Source organism: Sturnus vulgaris, chromosome 9 (assembly GCF_052056855.1).
Source record: "Sturnus vulgaris isolate bStuVul1 chromosome 9, bStuVul1.hap1, whole genome shotgun sequence".
In the NCBI taxonomy this organism is placed as follows: domain Eukaryota; kingdom Metazoa; phylum Chordata; class Aves; order Passeriformes; family Sturnidae; genus Sturnus; species Sturnus vulgaris.
In genome coordinates, this window is record NC_142251.1 from 17,367,452 (window position 1) to 17,394,396 (window position 26,945).

Sequence of the window (26,945 nt, forward strand, 5' to 3'; positions counted from 1 at the left end):
TTGTTGCCCCTTAGCACAAAAGGCACGAGTTTTGCTTGAAGATATCTCCATCACCACTATACAACTACTATATGATTTTCTGGAAAACCTCTGTCTTCATCTCTTCTTGGAGCACAGCTTTCATGCTGGCCCACTGTGGCTCACTAGTCCTTGTGGATGCAGCGCTAACAGTGAGGTGCAGGATCTTCTCTGGAGTAGCCACATTCTCTTTCATAAGCACTCAGAGGAGGGAAGTACTTTGGACTTCCTTTCATTCTCCAAAGGCTGGGACTCCAGCCCATCTTTGTTGTGCTGAAAAGTTTCAAAAGCCTGAGAACATGTTCTACACTGATCAAAGAATCAGAGTACACCCTCTCTTCAGAGAAAGGCCATTTAAATAAAAAAAGGAGAGGGATAAGGAGAGAGAGGGGGCCTCCGGCTAAATGCAGTATTTTGCTCCCGTGCATTATAGATCTTTTTCTTAGGTCTGGGTATGAGCCAAAGCTCATGGGTTCCTTTAACTGACACACTGATGCAAGTATGGAACACATACATTACTTAAAAAAGAACTGGGAAGGCTTGCCCACCAATTCATGTTCTTTTCATGAACACTGCTCTCTACAGCTTTTTTCTTCTTCACAGTGAATACTCACAGCATCTAGCCGGGAGCAGGTGGCACACATTTAACACTTCTTTCAATGTCCTCTCTGCAATTTCAGGCAGACTGAATTACAAGAGATTACCAGACAGCAGATTTTTGGTGGAATAAAGCCAGAGGAGGCATCCTACTGCCAAGATAATTGAAACATGCTGGGAGCCCAGAGAAATTCTGAGATAAATGCTCCTCTTCTCTCTCCTTTTCTCAGAGAAAACTAAGGCTTCTCTTAGACAAACACTAGTAGCTAACACAGAAAGGCAGAAGATAAAACAACCTGGTAAAGAATCACTTTTCACCTTAGTTTCCCTTTTGTGACCTAGAATAGGATGTTATTTATCCATACAAATCTGTTTCAAAATGGACAGGCATTTTCATCAAGGAGCAAATTCTTCGTGGTTTTGTACATTAAGGTTTTGCATCAACTCCTTCCAAGCTTTATGAGAAGACTGTGCAGAAAGAAACCACACCACAAAAAAGAAAACCTTCCCTGAAAGGGCTCTTCCATAAACCCATGTACAACATGAAGAGGTGAAGTTACTGGTTGCACAAGGAGTCACAGAAGAGGCTTGGTGAGGATTGAAGTCCAAAAGCATATTGAAGTGTCAAAACATAGTCGGGGAAGGCCAAAAATGCCCCTCCACTCCAAACCCTGGTGACCTATCAGACCAGCACAGGTGAAGGACCTCTGGAACACGCCTACCACTTGTATTTCCCAACTCAAATGGCTGAGAACCCATTTAAAGCTGACTGGCAATGATTCTAAAACTAACAGCCCTTTCACTGCCACATCCTAGAGAATGATAACAAGTATTATAGCATCTACACAAGCTGAAGGTAGAGTGAAGAGCACACAAATTGAGCTGAGGTTTTTCAAAAGCACCTTTTCCCCTGACTGCACAAGAGAGTGGCTGGAAAACTTTTAAGATACCCCTCCAGGGTAAATAAAAACATCCAGCTGCAATGGTGTAACAAGACCTTAAAGTCCTGTGTGTTATACAGCTGTGTGTTTTGTTGATCTTCTGAGAGGAACTACTACTTTAATGTGAATTGTATTTAAGGTATCAAAAGATGCTTTTGACTGACTAAATCAAAAATCCTTGAACTTAGTGAAAGAACTCCAGTTGCTAGCACCAATCCCAGGATACACAAAGGAAAAACTGCCTAGGTAAGCAAGTTTAGTAATAGCATATTTTCCTGCTTTTTTGTTCACTGAGACTGATTTCTTATAGAACCTACTAAAGGTGAATTGTGACTGATGAACTGTCTGTAATCTCACCAGCCAATACCTTTTTATGCTAAATGTAACACCCAAGGTGTCTGCCCTGCAAGAATCTCTGCATTCACTGAACTGCACATCATGCAAGGCTCAAAAACCACTCTAGGCACAGCCTGTGCATGCATGGGAGCCTGTAAAGAAAGAAGAGGTTTGGCTTACAACCATTATTAGCTATGCCAGGGGGATTTCTTTCAAAAGAAAGTTGACTTATTCCACACAGCATGATGCAGATGCTTCAGCCTCATTTCCTAATAGCACCCAGAAGTTAATGGGCAGCAATGGTAGACTGTAAATTTGCACTAACTTCATAGTGACAAACCTTCATTTAGTAGTATCTCCTTGTTTTATTTCTTTGCTTAAGACACTTTGTTGGCTCCTACTCAATGACAGAAAGAAAGCTGAATTTACATTTACAGCTAGATAGTGAAGTGGATGGTAAAAAGAAATTTAAAAATAATCTAGGGAAAAATGGAAGACTTCCATGTATTTTGCAACAAAACATGGCTGAAGCAACACAGGAAAGCTTCCAATTTAAAAACTTTGAGATCTTTAATAGTAACGACCCTGTCAGATATCCCTGGAATAAAAAAGCAAATCAAGTCAGCAGTCACTGTTTTGAAGTACAGATGCTTTTCCTGGCCTACAAAGAACTCCTCATGTGTGCTTTCCAGAACTGTTTGTTCAATTTTAGTTGCATTGTTTCCAGTCCTGGTTTTATTTTAAGATATTTCTGCCACACTGAACAGGTTCTTAAAATAAAAATATACAACCACCTATTAATACAATATTATCACTCTCCAGCAAAAGCCCTCAATCCTATTTACATACACTATGGAAAACCTAGAGAGCCAAGACTTAAGGAGGGAAAATACTTCGGTCAATAGTTATAAACTAAGAAACTCCTTGGCAGTTTATTATATTTCACAAAGGATTTCTACTTCAGGGCCATTAATCTAATAGGAAACTATGCTTACAGATGTAACAAGCTATCCATAATGTTACATATTATTTTACTTTTTTTTCCCAGATAAATGTTAATCTAGCATACCAAAACCTGGAAAATAATCAAAGTTTAAGAAAATAAAACATCAAATCAAACTATGATCTCATTTAGAGCAAATTTGAAGAGGAATTGACTGGCTTACCACAATATGCTGTGTCTCTGAAATTTGTGAATGTATTTTAATGGGAATTTCTCACAATAATCTGCTGCTTATGCATCGCAGGGTTTACTTTCATATGAGTGTTCGGCACTCTCCAAATCAAATTCTTGTGTCAGCCATGCTACCAGAATTTATCACATTAGATTGTGCTGAATAATCTACTATATGAGGTTGCTAATAAACAAAATATTTCTGTATTGTCATTCATTAATTCCTCCCTAAGGTGATGATGTGTTTGGTTTATTGTTTTGGAGTTTTTGTTTGGTTGTGGGTTTTTTCTCTTTTCCTTCCCTCTTTTTTTTTTTCCCTAAAACAATTTGAATTATGAGGGAAAAACTTTTAATTTTAGACACTTTGGAAATGGTCCAAAATCTGTCATGCTAGATGCCCTCATTCACTGATAAAGGCAAAATTCACATCATCTCTCTTTGTATCCTTCTGGCAAAGTATTATTTACACAAAGCACAGCCAAGGACTGTTACAGGTACAAGACTAAAGGGGGCCACATTTCCATCCAATCTCAATTACTTCCTGGTGCTTTGCACAGCTCTGCCAGGTGACAATTAAATGAGCCCAACAGGCAGCCTTGGAATCACCTGATTTCCTGTTGCCTTGAAGGCTTCAGGAAGAAAAGAAAAAGAGAATAGATGGTTATTAGGGATAAAAGAGAACAGCTTTGTGAAAACTGAAGCATGATCTGACTGAGGAGGAAAGTCCATACCTTCCCCAAAATTTTAGTACTTTATTTAAAGTTTTATTAAATGTACTGAATCCACCTAAACCAAACCTATTTCAGATTTCTCACAAATCCATCTTTTCTCCAGCACTGGAGGCCTGCTATATTTGCTTAAGTACACCATGAATTCTGAACTGTGACTTTCTGACTGGGTAAAATCACTAGGTCCTACAGAGCCTCCAAACATATGAGGAGATGGGAAAAACTTTGTGATTCATGAAAACTTAAATTTTTGTGAGATTTTCATAGCTTTTAGGCAATTGGGTAAGTTAACAGAAAGACCAATCAACAGAAAATATGAAGGGGACACTGGGGCAAGAACAGGAAATACCAAGAAGGAAGACATAGATAGGAAACAAGAAATAAGGGAGAGGACACACAGACACTGGACATCAAAAACATCTGGGAAAGTGGAAATAATGAAATTCCTCTAATTCCAAGCCACTAGAGAGCAGTCAACTTGTTCATACAGAAAATGAACATTTTATTGTCAAAGTTCCAATTCTGGATCAATATATAATTCACTGGCTGCAGAGATCTTTTCAGTCTGTAATCCTCTGCCAGCCCTAATCAGACTGCCTATCTGGCACTATGAATACAAGCACTTAAAAATATACAATTACATTAATTGGTAAGATGTTTTAATGAGGACAATGTATATAATTTCATTTATAACTCAACTGACCACCAAACAAAACACAATTGCACTGAGCATTTACATGTAGAAACAAACACTCCAATATTGTTCAAAAACATTCTTGTCAGTCTTATTTTCTACTGTACAGAAAAGCAACATCATTGGCCAAGGCCTTACAAAATAAAAACATAGACAGTGATTTCTGAATAGGTATTATTTTGAGAAAGAACTAACTGGAGAAAGGGATTTTCTAAACACAGGAATCCATTTTCTGATTAACTTAGAAATTGAACCATAGCTGTGGAATGTTCTTCAGAGGCAGCTTTCTCTAACCTTCTAGAGGGCATAAAGTTCACACAAGGCTAGAACAAGTGCTGTGTTAAGTAAGAGGAGGTACAGAATGGGTGATTTATTCAGAGGGATGAATTAATACAGAAGAATGGCAACTTTGAAGCTACAAGATTTCCACATGCTTCTTTAGGTAACAGGTGACAACTTCTGAGGTTACTGATGAAAAGATAAATTATTATGAAAACTTTCCCCATGACTGCAATGGCTCTTTAAAATCAAATAAACTCCATCATGAGCACATTCTCACTCTGCTACTATGAACAACAAAAGTTGCCAGGCGTTCACAGAAGAGGCCAATTATTTCTGGTTTTGGCTGTCAGAGTTAAATTCTTCTCAGTAGCTGGTACAGTGCAGTGTTTTGGATTCAGTGTGGGAACAATGTTGACAACACACTGATGTTTTGATTGTTGCTACGTCATGTTTATCCTAAGTTAAGGACATTCATTGTGCCTCATGCTGTGCCAGCGAGGAGGTGCACAAAACGCTGGGAGGGAGCACAGCCATGATTGGTGACCTGAAGTGGCCAAAGGGATATTCCACACCACAGAACATCATGCCCATTATACAGAATAGGGAATTACCTTCAAGCAGGGCTGACAGGAGTTCAGGGACAGGGTCTGACATCAGCCAGTGGGTGGTGAACAACTGCATTGTGCATCACTTGTTTTTCCTCTTTGTTACAATATTATTTACTAGTATTATATTTTACTTCATTTCTATTAATAATCTATTATTTTGTCGACCTAGAAGTTTTAGTTTTGATTCTCGTCTCCATTCCAGGGCACGGGATGGGGTGGGTGAGTGTATGGTGTATAGCTGCCAGCTGGGCTCAAACCATGATAAACTAATAAAGCAAGATACTTGTTTAGAATGAGGGAACTAAAAACCTCTTTTAGTAGAAAGATCAGTTTAATGTTAAGTGAAGGTAATGAGAAAACTTAATTCTAGTGGACTCAACAACCATTTTCCAGTACACCACCACACTTAAAACAAATCCTTACATTTCTACAGAACCACATTCAGAGCTAGGAGAGCTTCATTTCTGGAATACAGATCCTGAGAAATCCTGAGTTGAGTGTTACTCAAATCAGAATCTCCCCCCTACCTCAATGACCCTAGAGCTTTGCATTTCCAAATGGAAATGATGTTAGCAGTTATGTAGGGGTTTGTTATTTTTTTTTCTTTTAATCTGAGGCACACCTAAATAATAGGTACTACCAAGAAGTTAAATACATAAATACCTACTGAAGAATATTCCCATTCCCATCAAACATAAGTCACTTACAGAGTACCAGTGGACCCTGTGCTATCTACATATACATATATGATGGAAGACAATAAAATTTTTACTGCAGTGTAACTATAAAATTACTATGGGAAATTGAATCTTCTAATATAAGACTCATCAAAAGTCAAACTCTGTAACAAGACAATGGGAAATCAAAATTCGGGGAGCTATGCAAAATTTCACATGATTTTGAGCAGTCAGTCTTTTCACATCTGCACCTCTCCAACAATAACAAATCTAACTTTGAAAAGGCAGACTGACAATGCTGAGTGGTGATTACATGTAACTCACGTGTTATCAAATCCAACTGCCTCCACATACATGCTGAAACTGGATATATGAAGCCTGAGGATGCTAGTGAACAGATTTAGATCATCACACACTGAAGAAATATTAATTAAGATCTACTATCTATAAAAAGTGTTTGCAATTCACCCAAGATAAGAGATGGCACTTGCAGCAAGTAGCTGCTTATAAAAGGCTTCTTAGCCACGTCACATTCACAGCATTGGGACATGACTGATGTGCTACATCAGCGAGCTGGAAGTGATAAACTTGGCAGCCCTGATAACTGCAGTGGCTTTCCCCTTTTGTGCAGCTTCAGCTGAGGGTGAATCATAGCAGAGAATTAAGAATGAAAATACTTGAACTTCAAGGCCCTCCTCCCTCTGATCATGACAACCATACTGACTCGTACTAAAAAAACTGTCTGGTGGTGAAGTTGATTCCATTAATTTAGACCTTGACATTTTTGAAGTCACCATTTACCACTGATTTAGTCTTAAAACTTCTTCTCTTCAAAAAAATGCAAATTTAAAGAATAATATTTTGGCTTGCAAGTGGCACAAGTCACAATTTAGTATTTTCTCTTTCCTTTCTTCTTTTTTAAACACAAACAGGAGCCCCCTTGCCTTGAAGTTTCTCTGTTTCTTTCAATGTAAAAGCTGACCTTGACAGTAAACAGCTATAAAACCCAAATGGGATCATTAAAGCTATGTGACACATCATGACTGAAGATTTAGTTGATCCAAGTTCAGGTGTTCTGCACTGATTATTATATTTCTATTAATGCATGGGAAAATAAACCAAATATCTGCTGTTGAGACCTCAGTTTCACACACTAAAATTAAGTGCTATAAAATGTGAGTGCTCAAGTGCTGTACTGCTTCCTGTGCTTTGGTGGGACACAACAAGGCATCTCTGAGCTTGGCCACACACTGCTTTCAATTAATTGGATAACATAATGAATTTAGCTCAGTGCAGAAAAAAAAATCTGAATTTCTCAGGGGTAGTTGAGAACTTCAGCATGTTTATTTATGGATCAATTTGATATTTCATTACACTTGTAATTACTATTAAAATCAAGAATTAACTTCATCTAATTACACAAAGTGATTTTGCTTTTTTTAAATTAAAAAATAATAATTAAAAAAAATTAAAACTGATTACTTCATTTCATACCATCTTATTGTTCATACCATCCTAAGCCCTTTAGCATTTCACAGAATCCATACCATTGGGCCCCAATGCTCAGACCTTACTTGATTTGACCACCAGCTGTTTCTATACCTACAGGCACTTTCTCTTCAGCAAATGCATCCCAGTTCCCTACCATCCAAACTTCTTCAAATAGCAGTTCATCAGATTTAACCATTGCTAAATCTGCATACTGGAACACATGCATTCAAATCTATTTTAAATGCTGCAAATCTCTTTAAATAGAACATTATTTTTAAAAGATCCCAACTGTAATTTGTTTCTACATAAAAGGTTTTATTTTTTACCCTCCATAGAGCAAACACTATTAATGTTTCAGTTTCTCCAGAGACTATAATGGATTAGACTAAATGGAAAGTTGCCATGACAACACCATCGTTAAATTTTAAGTATTAGAAATTCATGCCAAGTTAAACAAAGGGCATATGCATGGTCAAGAACAAGTTTTCTAACTGTTCTGACAGCCAACAATAAACCCCAATGTCACTTGAATAGTTCTAGAACTGGAGAATTAAGCCTTAAAACAAGAATGAAAATCAATTACAGCACAATAGAGCATCTTTAGCACTCTATTGTGATGATAATTGCTGACATCTGTCCCAGTCAGAAGAAGTCAATCTGATCAGAATCACTTTTCCAGAGTGCCCAAAACACTGAGCCCCACACCCCACTTTCAGAAATGGACAGTTATAAAGCAAAATCACTGAAGGTGAGAGAAGGGGACAGTTGTTCCCAGCTTTTATGTCTTTCCATCAAAGTTTGAAAGCCATGGCCAGGAAATAGCAACCTTCACATCCTTCGTCATTGCAAGTGCTCCACGGTGTTAAAGAACAATTCACACATTAATCTTAAATAAAAAGATTTAAAAGTTTAAGTGTAACTCTCAGATTATCAAAAGTAGTTAGATGCCCCACATGACTACAACTGCCAAGTCACTCAGACCCTTCTGTAAGTGGGACTCAAAATGATTATGAAGGCTTTTCCTGTACTTTCAGTGCATATGGAGCATTTTTGGATGAAGTAAATTATGTCCCTGCCCATGGCAGGAGGGTTGGACTAGATCTTTAAAGATTCCTTCCAACCCAAACCTTCCTAGTAGTAAATGATTTTGTCAATCTATAATATAAGGACAAATCTAAAATTATCTGAAGCATTTAAAAAACACCTGTGCTCCTGAGCACAACTGCCTGTGTTTTTCTTAATTAGGTGAAAAAAGTTAGAGAACCAAATGGTCTGATCAGTTAAATGCTGAAAACTTGAAAATCTGGTAAAATCCTTCTCAGCAAGTCCCAAATCAGGGCATTTTTACTTAGTCCCTAAACATAAAGATAGCCAGCTTCAGGCTCATAAAACTGCACATTGTTGAAGCTTCTCTCTGAGTCAGCAGTGAATTGTAAAGGTGTTCCTTAAAAGAGAAACACTCTGTACCCAACCATGGTATAAAAACAAACACTTCTAAAGGAAAACTGAAAGCATTACTGACTAGCACACTGTAGTTGAAAAAGAGCACCTACCTTGACTCTGATAATAGACTTACGATGATAAAAGCAGCAAAGTGCTGCAATGAGCATTTGAAAAACATTATAATCCTTCGGCATTTTCAGTTCTGCTGTCTGTGGCTCCTCTACACTGAAGATAAGCAGCCACTACTAGCAGCGTTCTGAGGTTCAGCAAGCTCTTCAGTGTCACCACTGCCTGCCACTGCTGCTACACCCCCCTACTCACGTATCAGTCTGGGACATTTTCCACAGCTGAAGCTGATACCATCAATTCAGGGACCGCTGGCACGCTGGCTTCCAGCATGCCATGCACAGAGTGCCAGAATCCTCATGTGATCTGTTTCACTCACCAGTGAAATCCTAGCTCCTCTATCTTGGTATCCCTTGGCTCAGAGATGCGTTTAAGGCATCAGCACAAACCAAACTTCACCTCTTGATGAGTTACAATATCTGAATGTCTCTCAGAGCTGATAGAGGCTTAATCAGTTGCTCCAGTTCAATCGTGCAACATCTCTGCCTGCATCATCAATTATACACACATAAAAGGAAAAAAAAAGGAAAAGCAGTTGATTACTGTTTGACAACAGTAAGAACTGAGCTTTGGTAACCAAGGAAAATGATAAATCTGTTTGTTTTTAATTAGGGAGCTTCTGGCAGACAGTCCTTGGAAAAAATAGCAAGAAACTATCCCTGTACACATTGTCAGTGTCATTATCAGGCAACCAAGGTACCTTCAGCATTTAAGCATTAACTCAGTGGACAGTTTTATCTTGGTGATAGTCCCATGGGATTGTGCAAACTCCTTGAGAAATAAAGAACTGAATTCATGAACATGTCTGATTTGGCAAAGTAAAAGTAAGCACTACAGCAAAATAAAAAACAGTAGTTTTATTTATGTCTGTGATTCTGTTCTCTTGGCCAGCACAGTCCATAGCTTACTGACCAGTCAGCAAACTGCTCATCAGCAAAGAATCTGCCTGACATACCTCAATGGTCTCTCAAAGACCAGGGCAAAAAAGAGGCAAACAACTTGGGTAATTATGGTAACTGTGAGAGACAAGACATCACCTCCAGAGCAGCCTAGTTAAGAGATTTGATGAAAGGAAACCAAACGGACCGGATTGAGAGGTACAAGACAATCTGTAACACTTAAGAACGAGAAACTTTGAAGAGATCAATCAATTATTACTTGGGTTGTACAAAAAACACAGAAGTCACAGATATTTCAGATCTTGGATTAGGAATAAATTAATTCCAAGGAGTGGTTAAAATGAATAATTACATAATATATTACATAATTAGGAGGACGCATATTAAATACTTTATGATATCCTCAGGTATTACTTGCAAGGTAACTCTCACCTAATAACAGAGTACTTCCTTCCCACACTGACTGAAGTGCCCCCAGTGCCTGCATCCAGCAATAGGAACTGGTACACAGCCAAGCAGCAGCACTGAGAAAAGACAAAATGTGCACTGCCTTTCAAGGAAAATTGGATGGAGTGCTTATCTGAAAAGAAGAGGGAATCTCAGTGTTGATAGCAAGGAAATGGGACTGTGATGTGCAAAGTTCTCTTACCTATCTGACCACTGAAGATTTGAAGGTACCTATCACAGGTTGGTTAAGCACCAAACCCAGAATGCTCACAAAGGCAGCCAGACTACTTGGCCATGTGCAGGAGATGTTATGCCAGAGACTCTTCTGAGAAAAGGGAAACAATGTAGGAATGAAAGAACATTAAATGGATTGTAAAGTAATAAAGCTGGCAAGAAACAGATATAAGATTGGCCAGAAAAGAAGTTGAAAATACTGACATTGAAGATAAAGTCCTGCTAAAGAGTACTTTATGATAAACTCAAACAATGAATGAGTAGATAATATAACAGGAAAGTGGAAGCACCCTCCTTTTCTCTTTGCACTCTGCTGTAGTATATTTTAATTTATTTTTCCACTTTGAGGAACTCCACAAGATTGCTTTAGCAGGTAGTCAGAAAACAGAAAATTAAAAGATACCCTACAAAACTTCAAACACAAAAGCCTCAACTGTGATGCTTGTTTCTTGACTGAAATTTTCTGGTACTGTGGCAAGACACCTCATTAAGGACTGTATTTTAAAGAATATCAATCAAAAGTTCTCATAATATCACCCTAATCCAATTTTAAAACTGGAAGGAAGTTTTTAAAACTGGAGGAGGGAAGGATGATTAAAAAGGGAAACGAAATTGAAGACTGCATAAGGCAAGATGTTTTTGCTTTACAATGCTGGCAAGACAGTATTAATATCACACACTAAGATTTCACTTGCAATATCATGAACAGAAACTATCAGGACAAGCAACACAAACTACAGTAGGTGACAAGAAGGGCTGTTAGGATGACTTAGCTATTTTGGCAGCAGAAACAAATGATTTAGCAGTACAAAATAAGGTGGACCACTTCTGCTCTGAAAAAGAATTAGAAGCTCCAAATAGGAGCTCTTTATGAGGTTGGGGAAAAAAAAAGGAGAGGAATACAATGACCTATCAATGTACAAACCTATAATGAAAATTAATCGAAAGTTCCCATTCATCATCAAGGAAAAATACCCCGGTTTTTCAAAAAAAGGAGGATTGGAGTGGCAGGTCTAATACAAATGGTAACAGATCTTTATTTGCTGTCTGTAATGAAGTAAAGAATCAAAAATTACATATGTTGAGAGAATGCCAGAAAAAATGAACCTTAAAAACTAATACTGTACAATTTCATATAGCAGCTGCCAATGCTTTTTATCAACAGTTTAACTAATAGAAAAAAGCATACTTTAGTTTAATTTTTAAAACATTTAAAATTTACTATTTAAATAATGGGATTTTTCTTTTTATTAAGGATAGTATAACTTCTGCCTAGATAGCTCAATGAAAGGATGACAACCTTTGCAAGACATTGTGATACAGCAGTATGAAAGTTAATATTACTGGAAAGAGTCTCAAAGAGTATGTAAGAAACCTCTGGGTGATAATATGGGATAAGATTTACATCTTAAAATATTGGCTCAGAGGAACAGGATGGCTTAGTCACATTATCATTCTCCTGACCATCAATTTTTTGATGGTACTTCGGGTTTTTGGTCTCTGCACATGAGAAACAAACCTTTATTGTACCTTGGAAATATCAGATACAATCCTTTTGCTAAGTCATCTATTGATGTATTTTAAAAGCTCTCCAGCACCAAAAGGTCAACTATCAGCTTTATTTCTTTGTTTTCCAAGATTCTTCCTAGAACCTTAAATTATCTGATAATCCCTTCTTCTGTTTCTGTGGATGGCTGGCTACATTATTTTTGACAACTTCAGTAACCAAGCTTAATAAGAAAGGATTTTTATGTTCACAGAATCCATGGCCACATGAGTTCAAGGACACTTGAACATACATTCTGTGTTGAGCTCCTAATAGCCCATTAGGAAGAAAAATTAAGGAGTCTCTGCTAACTCCATCTGTTATTACAAAGCCTCTAAAAATATTTAGAATATTTTCATGATCTAGTTTAAATTATCCAGTGTTCCCTTGACACACCTAAATTGTGTCCACCTCACTCAAGAGCACATTGCCTATGCAGGAGTGTGAGGTGTTCACACAGCATAGTGTGAACCTGCTCACAAGGAATCTTCTTAGGCTGCTTTAATTGTACAGGTCAAACAAGAAAAAAAGTAGTAATTTCCTTAGTAGAGGTCAGTTTCTTCTTCTCTCATCACAAAAAAAATGGCTTCAAGATTTTAAGTGGCTTAAGTAAAGCAATCATCCTCCTTGAAAATATAAATGCTTGAAAATGCACAAGCAGCCTGAAGTTACCAAAACAGTCTTCAGAGCTACAATGGGTTATTTTGAACCAGTCATGGTCATAGAAGTGCTTAGAATTCAAACACAGAATTATTATAATTTGTGAATTCATATTAGAGAAAGAGAAATAATTTCAGACTAAATTAGATGAGGGAATTGTTGGCTTGCCATTTTGCTTTGCACTGCTCTATTCATTTAAGCATTCAAATCAGTGAAACACACGTGATGCTTTACATTTCACTGCACTAAATGGAAGTAAACAATGCAGGCAGGAAGCCAGCTGTAAATGAAAGGAGGCACGGTGCAGTGTACAAGGGTCAAGAGCACAAATCTGATTAGATCCAGCCCAGAGCCAGCCCCGAGCGCTGCTGCTGAACGAGTGACAGCACAGGGACACGGACACGTCCCCACTGCACGGGAAATGAGCTAACTACGGTCTGAGTGCCTATGGCTACAAAATGGCAACTCTGGGGTTGTAGGGAAGTAAAACAGGAATATAACTTGAACGAAAAAACCCAAAGAAAATCAAGCAACTTAGATCTTCACTTGAAACGTATTTCATTTAATGCATAAGAGTTTTTGCCATAACTAGCTATTTGTTCTTTTTAATGTAAGAAAAAGGAAACAGGACAACTGATAAATAATTTGTCCATGTAAACAACATCTTCATAATGTCCACTCCCAGTTAGTTCTAGCAGTAAGTCCTGCAGATATGGCACATAAAAGCTCTGGGGGCAGATGCCTCCAAATACAGTAGTGCCCAACTTTAGAGCGGAACAGTTGTTAAGTGGGATAGGAACACTATCAGAAGGCTTACTTTTATCTGTTCCTAACTCCAATGTCTACAGGCACATAAGTCCCATCTCCCAACTCATGTCCTACCATTCCTGTCTCAATTCTTAACAGAACTGACTCTTTCATGTTTTCTCAGATAACCTCACTTCCTGAATGCTGTTGTTGGTGCAGCTTCTGATCATGAATCAACAGATAGAGCTGCAGCTGTAATTACCCTTGTTTGCATTGCAAGGTGTGGTGTGGGAGAGGTCAGAATAATTTCTTCCTCCTTTCTATCGAGTTCCGTGAAGCAGTCTCAGAAATACACTGCAGTTGTACAGGAACAGTGAGAAAACAGAATTTGCATCTATTTAGTTCACTCTGCTGTTTGAATAAATCTCTTTGAAAATCTGTCTCATATAAAAACCCAAGTTGGCAGGTACAAGAAATAAATGCCCAACCTGCTTATGAGCTTCCCACTAGGTCCTGATTTGCACTTTAAGACATTTAAATACCTTTGAGATTTATATGTTTTAGTTATAAAAGATCAAATTTTTTTTCAAAGTGATCTGGCAGTAGGTCTGGCTTTCCTACTAGACACCTTCCTATCATGAATCCAGCAGCAGGTTTAATCAATCCTACCAAAAACTATCATAAGTAGTCCTGAGCTCCACCTACTGTCTGCCAACCCATGTACAAACAAGAAATAATTTTGTAATGTCCCACCTATTTTTCCTTCAATTTGTTCCTTGGACTGGGGAAAAAAAAATATGAAAAGGCACGAATTTCCTTTTCTTTCACAATTAGTTCACAGTTTCTCTTTCTTGCTGACTTAGCTTTCATTAGCCCTACTAGCTTTGCTGGACAGCATACCAAGCATATGGCTTGCATATAAGAATAAGGCATTAAGACAATTGTTAACTTCAGACTTCTGTTTTTGAAAGTGTCCCCAGTTCTGTCAGAGTAAAGTACTTGTTTGTGTGAGATTTAAACCAATTCTAAACATAATGGAAAGATGAAAAAAATGTGTTACTTCTCCAGGGTAAGCAGATACCTTTAAAATCAGCTAATTATCTAAAACTCCTGAATACCCTAAAATACTCCCCTTTTATACAAAGGATGTATATTTTAGATGTATAGCACCCAAAAAAAAACCAACTTACAAGTCACTTGGGCTTTGCCAGAGCTTGGCTTTTCAAAAGTCTTTCAACGTTTTACTAACAAAAAGATTTGAGGACATGGAGGCAAATGACCTCTAGGTATTCTCGACAGCCAATGTAACATCATGCTCCATTATTTGTGTAGATGCCTATTTTCTATAAATATCAGACATACAAAAACGTCAGGGCAACCTGCTCCTTTGACAGCACATATCAGTAGATGACATCCCAAGTGAAATGTCCCAATGCTCCTTCTGCTGCACTCTCTGCAGGCTAAACTGTATCTCAGCGTGTCTCCAGAAAGGGGCAGGACAGACACACACAATGCACCGGTCTTATTCTAATTATTATCTGTAAACATAGCTCAGAGACTAAGAGCTTTACCTCCCTAGGCTTTATCAGTAAGAGGACCCAAAATGCTTAATGAAAAAAAACATCATCATCAGCTCTCCACACTTTATATACTCACTCCCCCTTGTGGCTCATGAGCTTACAGACAGTGAAAGATCAACAGTAAGAAAGATCAACAGTACTCTAACTTCTTTCTTTGAAAAGTAAATGCACATCACCATGTACCGGTATTTGCTTTCACTGACACGGACATTTTGACTTGGGTATATTATCAAAAGGCCAGGTTGGATGGAGCCCTGAGGAACCTGGTCTTATGAAAGGTGCAGGGGATTGTAATTGGATACCTTTTGAGGTCCCTGCCAACCCAAACCATTCTGTGATAACTGTCAGCATTTGAGAGCCACTGAGATTAATATTTTGGAGAAAACAGGTAATTCATTTAAATCCAAGTTTCACAAGATCACTAGAGACAAAATAAGACCCGTTTTTTGTACCCCAGGACTTCTATTCCATGTTTCAGACTCAGACCTTTCCAGCTTATATTTCTCATCTGTAAATAAGACCCAAGAGAAGTTACTGATCCTCTAACAAAGGTATTGAAAAGGTCAACTAAGTAGCTACTGTCACTAGTATTACTACTGGTGCCAAGGAAATTAGAGCAAAGTAATTTTATAGTTTTCAACTCAAAAAATCAGTACATGCAGTGGTTTTTGAGGACTCTAGACCAGACATCACTTGAGAGTTAATGAGTAATAACAGAAGAAATAGAATACAGACATTAACTGGGTCAAATCCATGGTAGGATAACATGTAAGATTAACTATTAACATGCAAAGACAGGATGCCTGCTGCTCTAAGAATTATCAGCATTTTATATTTACTAAAGCACCCTCAGCACTACAGAAGATGCTCCCATAAGCAAAATACCCTAAACTCCATTTCAGCATCAGGAGAGGGGAATGCACTGCTAAAAGATTTCACAATGAAGGCCAGAATAACTAAAGGCCACTATCCACTTGACTCAATTCATATAAGCATTATCAATCACAAAGAAAATATATTTCTCTTCCTCCTCACAGTACATCCTCCAGTCATCCCTGACCCACAAAACCCCAAAAACTCAACCAACCAAAAGAACCCACAAACCCCACCAATCACAGAAAAACTCAGATCTTATAGCTCACCAGGCCCTTTGGAAAAGGGGGCTGGGAAAGAGCAAAAGGCTCCTAACAGGAACAGGCTAACTTGGGGTTCACTGTTCTAGGGAAACATGAACTAGGACAGCAGACTGCAAGTGCATTGTTTTGTAGAGCTGTAGAATCATACTTCCTGCATAATTTACTGCAAATGCCAGCTTACATTTTATTCATCACTTTGCAGCCAATGCATTACACAACTGCTGACTCAACCTTATTTTCAGAGACCAGCCTGTTGGTCAAACAAAATTCAACATGAGAAAATACTGGAACTTGGATGTTATATTCCACCACTAACTATGAGTAACTGCATTGTATCAAATAAGGTAAGTTAAGTTTCCTTTAACTCCCAATGAACAGGGCAAGATTCTCACCATGATTTCAGGGGAACTGAATACTTGAGAGCTGCTGAATTTCAACAATATATGTAACTCCTTAAGTATTTTTTTATATTTTCCTGGGCTTATGAAAGCTTTTAGGAACAATTATCATACATACTTAAGGAAATATTGGCCCCTTTTAAGTAGAGAAAGGGCAGACATTGTAAGAAACAAGCCTAGTATAAGGCTGAAAAAAAATAAATTCTACTACCTGAAATTATACTATCACCAGAACAGGACTAAAAGCAAAAGACAAGATGCTTTGTCCAACTTATGGCAACAGTGCAAACTTATCCCACTAGAAATTTAAATACAGGTTATGAATAGAAGATAGAGGAACAAAACCAACCAAAAAAACCCCAAATCAAACAAAAAAAAAAAAAACAAACCCCAAACCAAAACAACAACAACAAACTAACAAAAAAGCCTCGAAACCAACAAAAACCCAAACCTCTATGTGCAAAATATCACGATTTAGGAAACATTAACAATAAACAATTAAATTAACAATAACAATTAAATTAACATTAACAATAACAATTAAAAGATCATTAGACTAGTCTAGTTTGGGAGGTAGAGCAGATTATTTTTGGGATCATAAGGAATCTCTTTTGTTGGCAGTTTTGGACAAATCAGAACATCTATTCTAACAATCTCAGGGACACCCTGACAAAAGAAAATTCTCAAGTTCCCTCTAGGACCTCCTTCTATAACTTAATGACAGGGAGGAGGGGAAAAATCCTCCCCCCTATTCTGTGCCTCTTGAGAAAAAGCAACCAACTTCCAACAGTCAGGCTCCTATGAGAGTTCCAAAGAAATTATTATGAAATGTGATTTGATTAACCATGACTCGATTAAAAATATCCAGTCAAATGTTTATGTTCCAGCAGAGGGCAGTGCACAACCATCAACCATCCATGGAGACTCAAACCGAAGGTTTCATTGAGATCGAAAATTACACTTATTTAATATTAGACTGTCTCTAACAGAATCTTATATGCCTGAATCACACAGCCTACATCCAAGAGGCAGCTACTGTGGAATGATTTTTGTGAAGCTCCTGCTAAGCAGAGAAACATAAAAAAAGAGGAAATGTCTCTGCCTGAAGTCTGACTGACATCACTGATGATCTTTGGGTTGGATGACAAATCCGTAGTGACAGAGATGTGTAAAGTCCAAGTTAGCCACATGGGCATACTGCTTCTCTCCTCAAAAAAACACATTCCATCTGATAGCTGCACCTCCTGTGATACTTCTGGCCTTGCTGCAGCTGCAAAATGTGTGGAAAAGAAGTCCTTAAACCACCCTACAGACTCAGAAAGCACCTCCTGATCATGTGGTGCCTTGGTGTCAGCCATTCCTCCCAGCTCTGCTACTTAATGCTGTCAGACAAGGCAGAAACCCAACAAACTTTCAGCTCACAAGTCCCAGCTCGCACGTCAACAGGCAAGTCTCTGCAGGAGCGTGGTACACAGCAGAACACAAATACACTGGACTTGGCAAGTTTTCCAGGGAGGTGGGGATTTCTCCAATATATTTCCATGTCTAAAATAGGCTGCTTGCAAGGGAATTTCACTGTCATCAGGAAAAACTGTTTCCCCAAGCGTGGCTATTTGTTATGCTGACACAGTTTTTTTCTAACCTCTCCTAAACTTACATACATACATACAAACTTTACTTTTGATCACCCTCTTACCATAGTATCTTCAGCCAGTAGAACGGGGAGAGTCAAAACACCCACGCCTATATTGGACTGGCATCCACAATATTATGAATTTGTGCAATTAACTATACAAACAGCATCAATAAATCTCATAACCTGATGTAAGTTCCCTGAAATTGAATTAAGCCCACAAAATATTGTCCTATCTTGCAAAGCTATAGATAATGATCAATATACTGGAATGTCATCAGAATTTTATTTTCAGTTGCACTAACCAAATCCATGATGAATGACAGCAATTTCTATGACAGTCTGCTTTCTAAAAAAATCAAGGAAGAGTAAAAATAGGGAGAAAAATTAACACTGTGGGGCTGAGACAAACAAGAATCCTTCAGCAGAACTTTACAAGAAACTTTTTCTGCAGCTGTAACTTCCTTAAACCAGCCACAGTTTTTTCAAGTCTGAATCTAAATATAAATGTCCCTCATGACCATGCTGAGCAGACAGTCATAAATTTTGCAATTTTTCCACTAATGGAATAAAATACAACTTCAAAACTTCAGGCCATAGTAATATTTATCAACTCACTGCTGATATGTATTTCTGTAATTATTAAGCACTATTTCCACAGGAAATGCTTGAAAGGTTTCCATGAAAGGAGGAGAGAAATCTTTTTTTCTTTTCACCCAGATATAGCTTCAATGATTACAGCAGAGATTTCCATAGAAAGATCCTAAAGTATTTATAGTGAATAGGAATGGGACAGAAAGCTACCTTTAGTTCACATTAATTTGATCAAAATGACTCACAAAAAGTTCTCTGAAACACTAATTTCTCAGCACTTGATTCTTTCTCCCTTACTTCAGGAATTTGTGGATGTGCAGACTCAGGGTGTGGGAAGAACCTGCAGAGGCTACCAATGGATCTATTATTTGGTTCATAAAACTTGTAAAAATCTCACAGAATGTACAACGTGCTATTGTGTCTCTGAATCTCTTTCATGACTTGGGTAGCAGTCTGACTCAAAGCAGTCTGGCCTGTTTTCACTTCTATCATAAAAGGTTTTTCTGAAAGAGCCATTTAACTGTGACCATGGTTTCAGCAGCACTGTGAATACAAAGAAAGAGTTGAAGCCATATGGACACTTCAGTATACTCAGACTTCAGCAAATCAGTACATTCCCCCCCTCCGCTAGAACTTGCTTTTGCATAATTAGCTCTCTTTATATACTGAATGAATACATCAATATTCAGGATGTAGTAAACTGCAACTTGTGAACAATGTAATTAAAAGAATTAGAAACCACAGTTCATCTATAGAGAACAATCTCCGAAAAACTTCTATAATCAGTATTTTCTGTCTTGCATCTTGAGCAGAATAAAACAGCAGAAAAAACCAATTTATTTTGCCTTTCCTCTGTTCAGAGTATTTCTGAATACAAGAACAGAGGTAACAGGCCAGGGATCAAGTGTGTCCTGGGCCTCCCACCCAGCACTTTTACAGTTAGAGTTAACTGAAAAACAAAACACTGATGAGAGACCTCCTTTATTTATGACCAATTGGCTTCTGTGTAAGAACACATTTCTGGAATCACTTTTATTAGCAACCCAGACTTTAACAGACAAAAATTGTTGTGGGGAGTTATATTATTAGAGAGAAATTTCTGCATATTTTTCAAAGTTGTAGTTTCATATTTACTGTCTAGAATTCCTGTTATAACACCACTGAACTAGGATCCAAACTCACAGTTCACCAAAGGTAGGGATATAGACAGGAAAAACTGAAAAAGGAAGGGGAAGAGAAGGAATTGGTAACCCTTGTATTCTCCCTCATAAGCCTCTTTTCCCCAGGCTTTCCTCCTCAACATCAAAGTTTTAATAACTAAGCTTAGCACCACTGCTATTGACAAGAGTCCAAGACAAGCTTCTACTAGAAAAGTTGAAAAGACCAGAAACCACATTTATAATACAGAACTTGCTGCAACAAGACAAGACACACATATTGATGAACTGGCACATGATACCTCTGCCTTCTACTGAGTCACATTATTGAAACTGTACCAGCATACTCAGTACAGCACAGTGCAAGACAGTAAATTAAATACAGCAATTAACATGTCCACCACTTGGTTGCCTCTGGCACCCCCTCTTCCACTGTGCTCTGGAGCAGGCTTTTGACCTTCTCTTCTCTACCATATCCCAACTTGAGGCTGGGATTGAGGCCAGGGACCTCCCAACACTGCACTACCTGCTCAGAGCAGAAATGCAGCAGCTGTTCTGAGAGTCTCTTGTGGCAGCCACTTTTCCAGCCACTTTTTGGACCAGAAGTGAATTTTTACCTGTAATTTCAGTAGGTATAGCACTAGAACTGTAAATCTAAAGTTCACATTTTTATGATATTTTCAGATGTGTTTCTTTGCCTCCCCAGAAATCCACAAGCAAAAAAATACAGCTTCTTTTAATCTGCTAACCAAAGCAAGAACTCAGGCAGTCACTATGTAACTGTAAAGAAGCCCCGTATAAAAATGCAACCTAAACCCAAAGTACAACGCCCACTAGTATTTCACTGCAGCTTTAAGAAAACAGTCTGACATGTACATTTAGTTTCTCTGTAACAAAAGATTGACAGCTGCACCATTTACAAATGACAGGAAATGCTCTGTCAGTGTTGGGTAGAGACCAAATAAATTATTTTGAGGGTAAGAAACAGTACCTTACCTTAACATATTCCAACGTAGGATCCAGGATATTCTGATCTCTGTAAGAAAATGGTACCAGGAGAGAAGAACAGACAGAAATACAAACAAAAAAAAAAAAAAGGTAAGTGCAAATATAACCTCATACTGAAGAGAAGCATTCATATGAGCAATATAAATACTAAGTCACATTAAAATCCTTGTTAAAAGTTGTGTGTTAAAGCTTGATAGCCTTTGCTATCTAATTACTAACAAATATATAAATCACTGATTTCTTCTAGAAGGGTAGGTAGTGGAGCCAATAGCACTCTGAGAAATAAAGTTAATTATACCATTTTAGGCAAATAAAAAAAATCTTGACATTTCAACAGATGGCTGAAATACTTACTTGCCACCTAAAATTTTTGAAACAAATTCAAAATAGAGCTCTCCCAATGGCTTTTGAATTTATTTCTTTGCTTTTATGTTTTTCCATTTAAGCTACAGCCTCTGATAGCACTGCTTACAGGAAATACGAAGTACTACATTTACTTTCCATATATACAAAGAAAAATTTCTCAAAATAATAATAATTTCAACATCACAATTATTGAACGCCAGGTATTGTCATTGCCCTAATCTAAAAATAAAAATCTCATCATAGGTTTTCTATACAGACAGATGGCAAAGGGCACAGAAGTCTAACTGAAGAGCCTTGCACTGCTACAACACTTTCCATAAAATATGTTTATTTTAATTTCTATTTCAAAGCATTTTGCATATTTGTTTTTATTTGAGAACCAGCAGGTTAACAGCATTTGCAGTACACGACTGGATGTTTTCTACAGAACCTGGAATGACACACATGGTGCTGCCCTTAACTACTTGTGTAAGAGGCACAATAAAAACTGCAAACCTAGAGAGGGATTGGGCACTTGTTACAGCAATCAAGTTGGCCACATGGACAACAGATCTTTACAAATTTAGAAACAGGATCCTTTTTGGTGGAAGCTGTTGCAAAGACGTAACACTAGAAACCTAATAAGCAGCTTCAGAAATGTAGAATTTGGGTTACACTGGAATTAATCAATCCAGAAAACAGTCTCTGAACTCCCCTTGATGTTTGGAATGTAACTGCACATCATCTGAAACTATGTTATGATTTTATACTCAAATTTTAGTCTGGTTCCCTAACAGCTTTTAATCCAGAATACTAAGCCTTCCCCATGGAACAACAGTGCTCAACTGTTCAGGCTTTATCATGTTTTGCTGTTTCACATTATCTTAGTATTTATCAAGGGTCAAACTGCATTCTTAACTTATGTTTAAAAGAATATAAACCTGGACTCAACGATAATAGAACTTGGACCATTTGAAACTTTTTCCTACGTAATATACAAAGAAGGATCAGCTCGGTAACTGTATGAGCATAAAGCAGGTTCAAGCATAGCAGAGAACACAGGGGTGAAGCACAGAGGAAAAAGAAAAGAAAGCTTTGAAACAGAAGAGATATTTTCCTGCTCAATACTTTTCAATTTGACTGGGAAAAAAAATCCCATTTTTAATCAGTTCAGCAAAGTCATTAAGCATGCCTGAATTATTCTCACATTCAAATGATCTGTGGGAAGTTGTTCCAGTACCAAATGCTCCTGAAAAATTTTGCAGTTGACTTCTTCATTTGCCTGTGGAATCATTCAGGACAAAGGGTCTACCAGCACTGCATGTGCAACACACTCAGAAAGAACAAACCTGCTTACTGTGGCAGCGAGCAGGTCTTGTTATGGTCTGCACTCACAGCCTGCTCTCCTGCAGACCAGCCGGACTACAGACTCCACTGCTCCCACCTTGCTTCCACAAAGCAAATTATTTCTAGGACAGATCAAGCCAAAGAAAAACGAAAGAGGTAGAAAGGTTTTAAGACAAAACAGTTTATTTAGTGGTACAGAAAGCAGGACATTCAGAAGAGAGCAGAGGAAGAAGTGACCTGCATTCCTTTCAGCATCCACTTGAAAAAAGTGCTTTGAGAATGTTTGGCTTTGGGAAATGGATGATGTAACAAGGATCTTCACAAGTACTGTAGTATTTTATCTGGTAAGGTGACCTAGAACAAAATGTACAAAACCCTGCAATTCACCCTGAGTCATATAGAAAGATGTTTATGTTGGAGCACTATTCATCTCAGACACCTGTCTCCAACCTGATCTACTCCACTCTCTCCCCATCTTCCCTTGTTATCTAAGCCTTCATCTTTGTGCAAAATTTTTGAAGTTATTTTCAAGGAATGGTAACTTTCACTGATGTGCAGTAACTAATAGTAAAGATTAACTACTGAATTTTCCTGTCATTTGATTCCACCACAGTACTATCATATTACATGCAGAAAACCAGATTAAGCAGTTAGCCCAAATAACTAGAATACAACCACGTAAAACTAACTCCTGAATCTCAGATCTCTGTCAGCAGTGATGGTGTTCCTTCATGCCATGTGAAGGAAATCTACATTGTCATGAAATTAATAAAACTATAAGGTATGTTTTTTCCTTTCCATTTTCCCTCTCAAAGAATCTTAATAAAAATGATGAACCCACATCCTCACCTTCTATATCAGAAGATCTGTAGAAAAAAATTTAATACCTTCATATGATTAACAGATCAGATGAAAGATAGTACCAGGTTCTGCCATCTCTCAGAATCAATTTAACTGAATGTTTGTTCCAATAATACTAAATTGTTATCTTTTGTCAGAATTTACTACCTTTCAAATAATGCTAATGTTTGTCTTATTAAAAAGCTTGACTTTACAGCTGTATTCATTTGCACCTGTTTACCTACAACATTTATGTATTATAATGTGCACATAAGTCAACCAGTCCTGTGTAAACTGTGGGCTTGAATTGGATTTTAATATGCATATTGATTTCCTAATAATCACATAATACCTGCTTCCACTCAGATAAAAAGCATATTTAATACAGAACAATGTCCCTGGAACAGAGAAGTTTTCAGAAGATCTCAAGCTGAGGTAAGTATGCAGTAGGACACAGTATTGGTTTCATGCTCTTTCTGTACCCATTCTGTCACAGAAGGAATGTAAGAGAGAGATGCAAGCAGACTGCCACATCTGTTTTGGGTATTGCTATTGCTGCCACTCTTGCTATCACCTCATTTCATGACAAAACAAAATCTCTTTCCAGCACGTTTTCGCTCATAGGGACAAAAAAGAAGAAAGTAATCACCTGACTTGCTACATGTAATTAAGCCATTCTCCTGAGTAGTGTGAATCCTCTGTTGCCTCCTCCACACACACAAGGTCTGTGTGGGAACTGCAGAAGGTAAACACTCCTCCAGAAATATCTGACCACTGACAGAAACCATCACAATCTTAGCCCTCATGATTCTGAGGCTTTTCCTAGCCAGAAACACATTCCCTCTAGAGACTGACATCTGACAACCCCTTTTTCAATGCTGGCTGATCCTGCAGACATACAACCCTTTAATCTCTCTCTAGCAGTCCTTGGAAATTATCTCAATTTCTTCTCACTCCAGTTTCAAGATTCTTATCGAGATTCTTATGTGCTTTTTTTTTTCACGTATGGGTTTCTTGCTGATACAAGAAAATAGACAGAGCTTGCAAACAAGTGTGGAGCTTCAGCAACCCCAGAAAAAGATGAAGGCAAGACAACAAAAAACAAAGTTGCTCTCTTGCTTCCCTCTTCTCCCCATAGCAACATTTTGTTGCAACAATGAAGAGTTTGGTGTCATACAGGTTGGCATGGACTGTCTATGAGCAAGTAGTGATACATTTGACCACTATGAGAAACAATATAACTTCTCAGAAAATAGGAATTATGATTGTTTGGGGACCCCTTCAAAATATAACTAGAGTTGACTGAGATGAGAAAAGAGGATGGAATTCAGCTGCTATTGGATGCTCTTTGTCTATGTCTCAACAGCTCTAAATGACAGTCAAACGTGTGGGGAGAATTAGAAGATAAAAAAAAAAAAAAAAAAAAAAGCCCTTTTGAAGTCGTCACCATGAACAGTCACTGGCTAAAATGAAAAAAAAAAATCACTATAAGCGACTTGAATCATACTTCTGGTATGACAAACTAAACACTGTTGTACTGCCAGTTTCAAATCCTGCATGGATTTGAAGACAATGAGCAACCAAACATGAAAATTTGGTACAGGAAACAAACATCCTGGTAGCTAGTCACTCTTCTAAAATACTTTGTAAAATTCTTATGTATTGACAATCAGTGGTGGAATTGAAAAGCCAAATCCTGGCATTCAATCCCAATATCCATTATTCATTTCAATGGGTGCTGGTGAATAGGCACGATCTCAGTAACTCAGATGTCAGCTGTTTTGCAGACTCTGAGGTTTGTCCAATAGCTCTCTATAGGACTGCTTCAATTAAAAAATCTTTAAGCAGATATGCTGTAATCTTCAGCTGTTAGATTATATGAAAAACTCCACATTTCTAACATTGTACATTACCTCCTCTCATTATTGTTGCTATAAAAAAATCCTGCAGACCTTGACACACTAAGCCATATGAGGCATCTGTTTTCCAGGACCTTGGCATTTTTACAGAACAATCAGTTATGATAATTTCAATAAAATTAAGTGCAGAAACAATAGTATCATCAAGTGGCCCAAATCCTCACTCCTATCATTTGACACCCATATAAATATTCTTACAGTAGTGGAAACTGCTGAGTGGCCCTGAGTCAGCTTTGTGCTACTTCATACTTTTGTAACTGTATTTGAGGGAAAAAACATTGGGACACATTGCCAGTATTTGATGTATGAAAATACATGTGTCTGTTTATTTTAAAGTGACTTTTCCTGGGGACACTTTCAAAAGCATCTCCTTTTTACCACATTGAAAGAGAAATCATAAGAACTATCTTCTCAATAGTTCCCACACCAATGGTGCCAATGTCAAATCTGAGTAAAGACAGGAGAGACCCAAAGGGAGCCCGAGACCCTGAAAATGTACCAAGCTGCTGCATAGCTACTAACACAGACAGAACTGCTGTAAAATGACCAGATGGGATCACATGCCTTCTCCGGTTTGTGTCTTTGAAATCTCTCCATCTCTGTAGATTTTTGAAATACACACTACTTAAGTATGAAGGTGCAAGTTGGAGCATGCTGGACATGGTGTGTCTCAGTATATGTAGCACAGACTGATTTTATGTGTACTGCAAACCAGAGTAAAAGATCCACTGATTTTATCCCTCAGGAGCTTCTGCTTCACACACACACACTTCTGCACATTCCTAAGGGCATTCCACCCTTCTGCCTACAGCTGCACAGCACCATGGACATGACTCATTCAAACACCAGTGGAAACAAGTGCAAACTGCTATGACTAACTGTGTGATGACCTCCAGCTCACACAGGAACAGCAGGGACTCCAGTAATTAAAATTCAAGAAGAGATGCAATGTATGAATTGAATTACATGAAATTTCAACTTACTACTATTTGTTCAAAATGCTCCAGCAGAGATAATGTTTTAGCAATTTACTTTTACCACTTCAATCTGCAACCCTCCAGCTCGTTCCAGTTTACCTATTGCAGCAGAAAAATCTACACCCTTTTTCCTACCTTTTCCTGAAGAATTTCTGTGTCTGCACCACACACAGTACCAGTCTCTACAACCTATTCAAAAGCTCAGACTAGGCACCTCCATTCTTTTTCCTCTATTTCCCTTAACATTTGGGCCTACCAAAGTCAAAATTGTCCTTCAAAGCCCTTACATCTTTTATCCCAAAACCTATCCTGTGAAAGCAGTGGTTGGGCAGCAAGACTATTGCTGATCCAAAACAGACACTA

The 26,945-nt window shown here is 37.9% G+C and overlaps 1 protein-coding gene across 6 annotated transcripts in view; it reads right to left on the reverse strand.

Annotated features, from left to right (window-relative positions):
* The window catches only part of BCAR3 (BCAR3 adaptor protein, NSP family member), a 92,757-nt gene that overhangs the window by 11,975 nt on the left and 53,837 nt on the right, over positions 1 to 26,945 (reverse strand). For 5 of the 6 annotated variants that reach the window (XM_088169980.1, XM_088169979.1, XM_014884363.2 and 2 more), the window contains one exon: positions 21,143 to 21,182. In XM_088169980.1, coding sequence (XP_088026106.1) covers positions 21,143 to 21,182 — 40 coding nt within the window. Of the gene's footprint in view, positions 1 to 9,099; positions 9,320 to 21,142; positions 21,183 to 26,945 lie in introns of those variants that run through there. The other variant, XM_088169982.1, reaches the window with a different exon arrangement.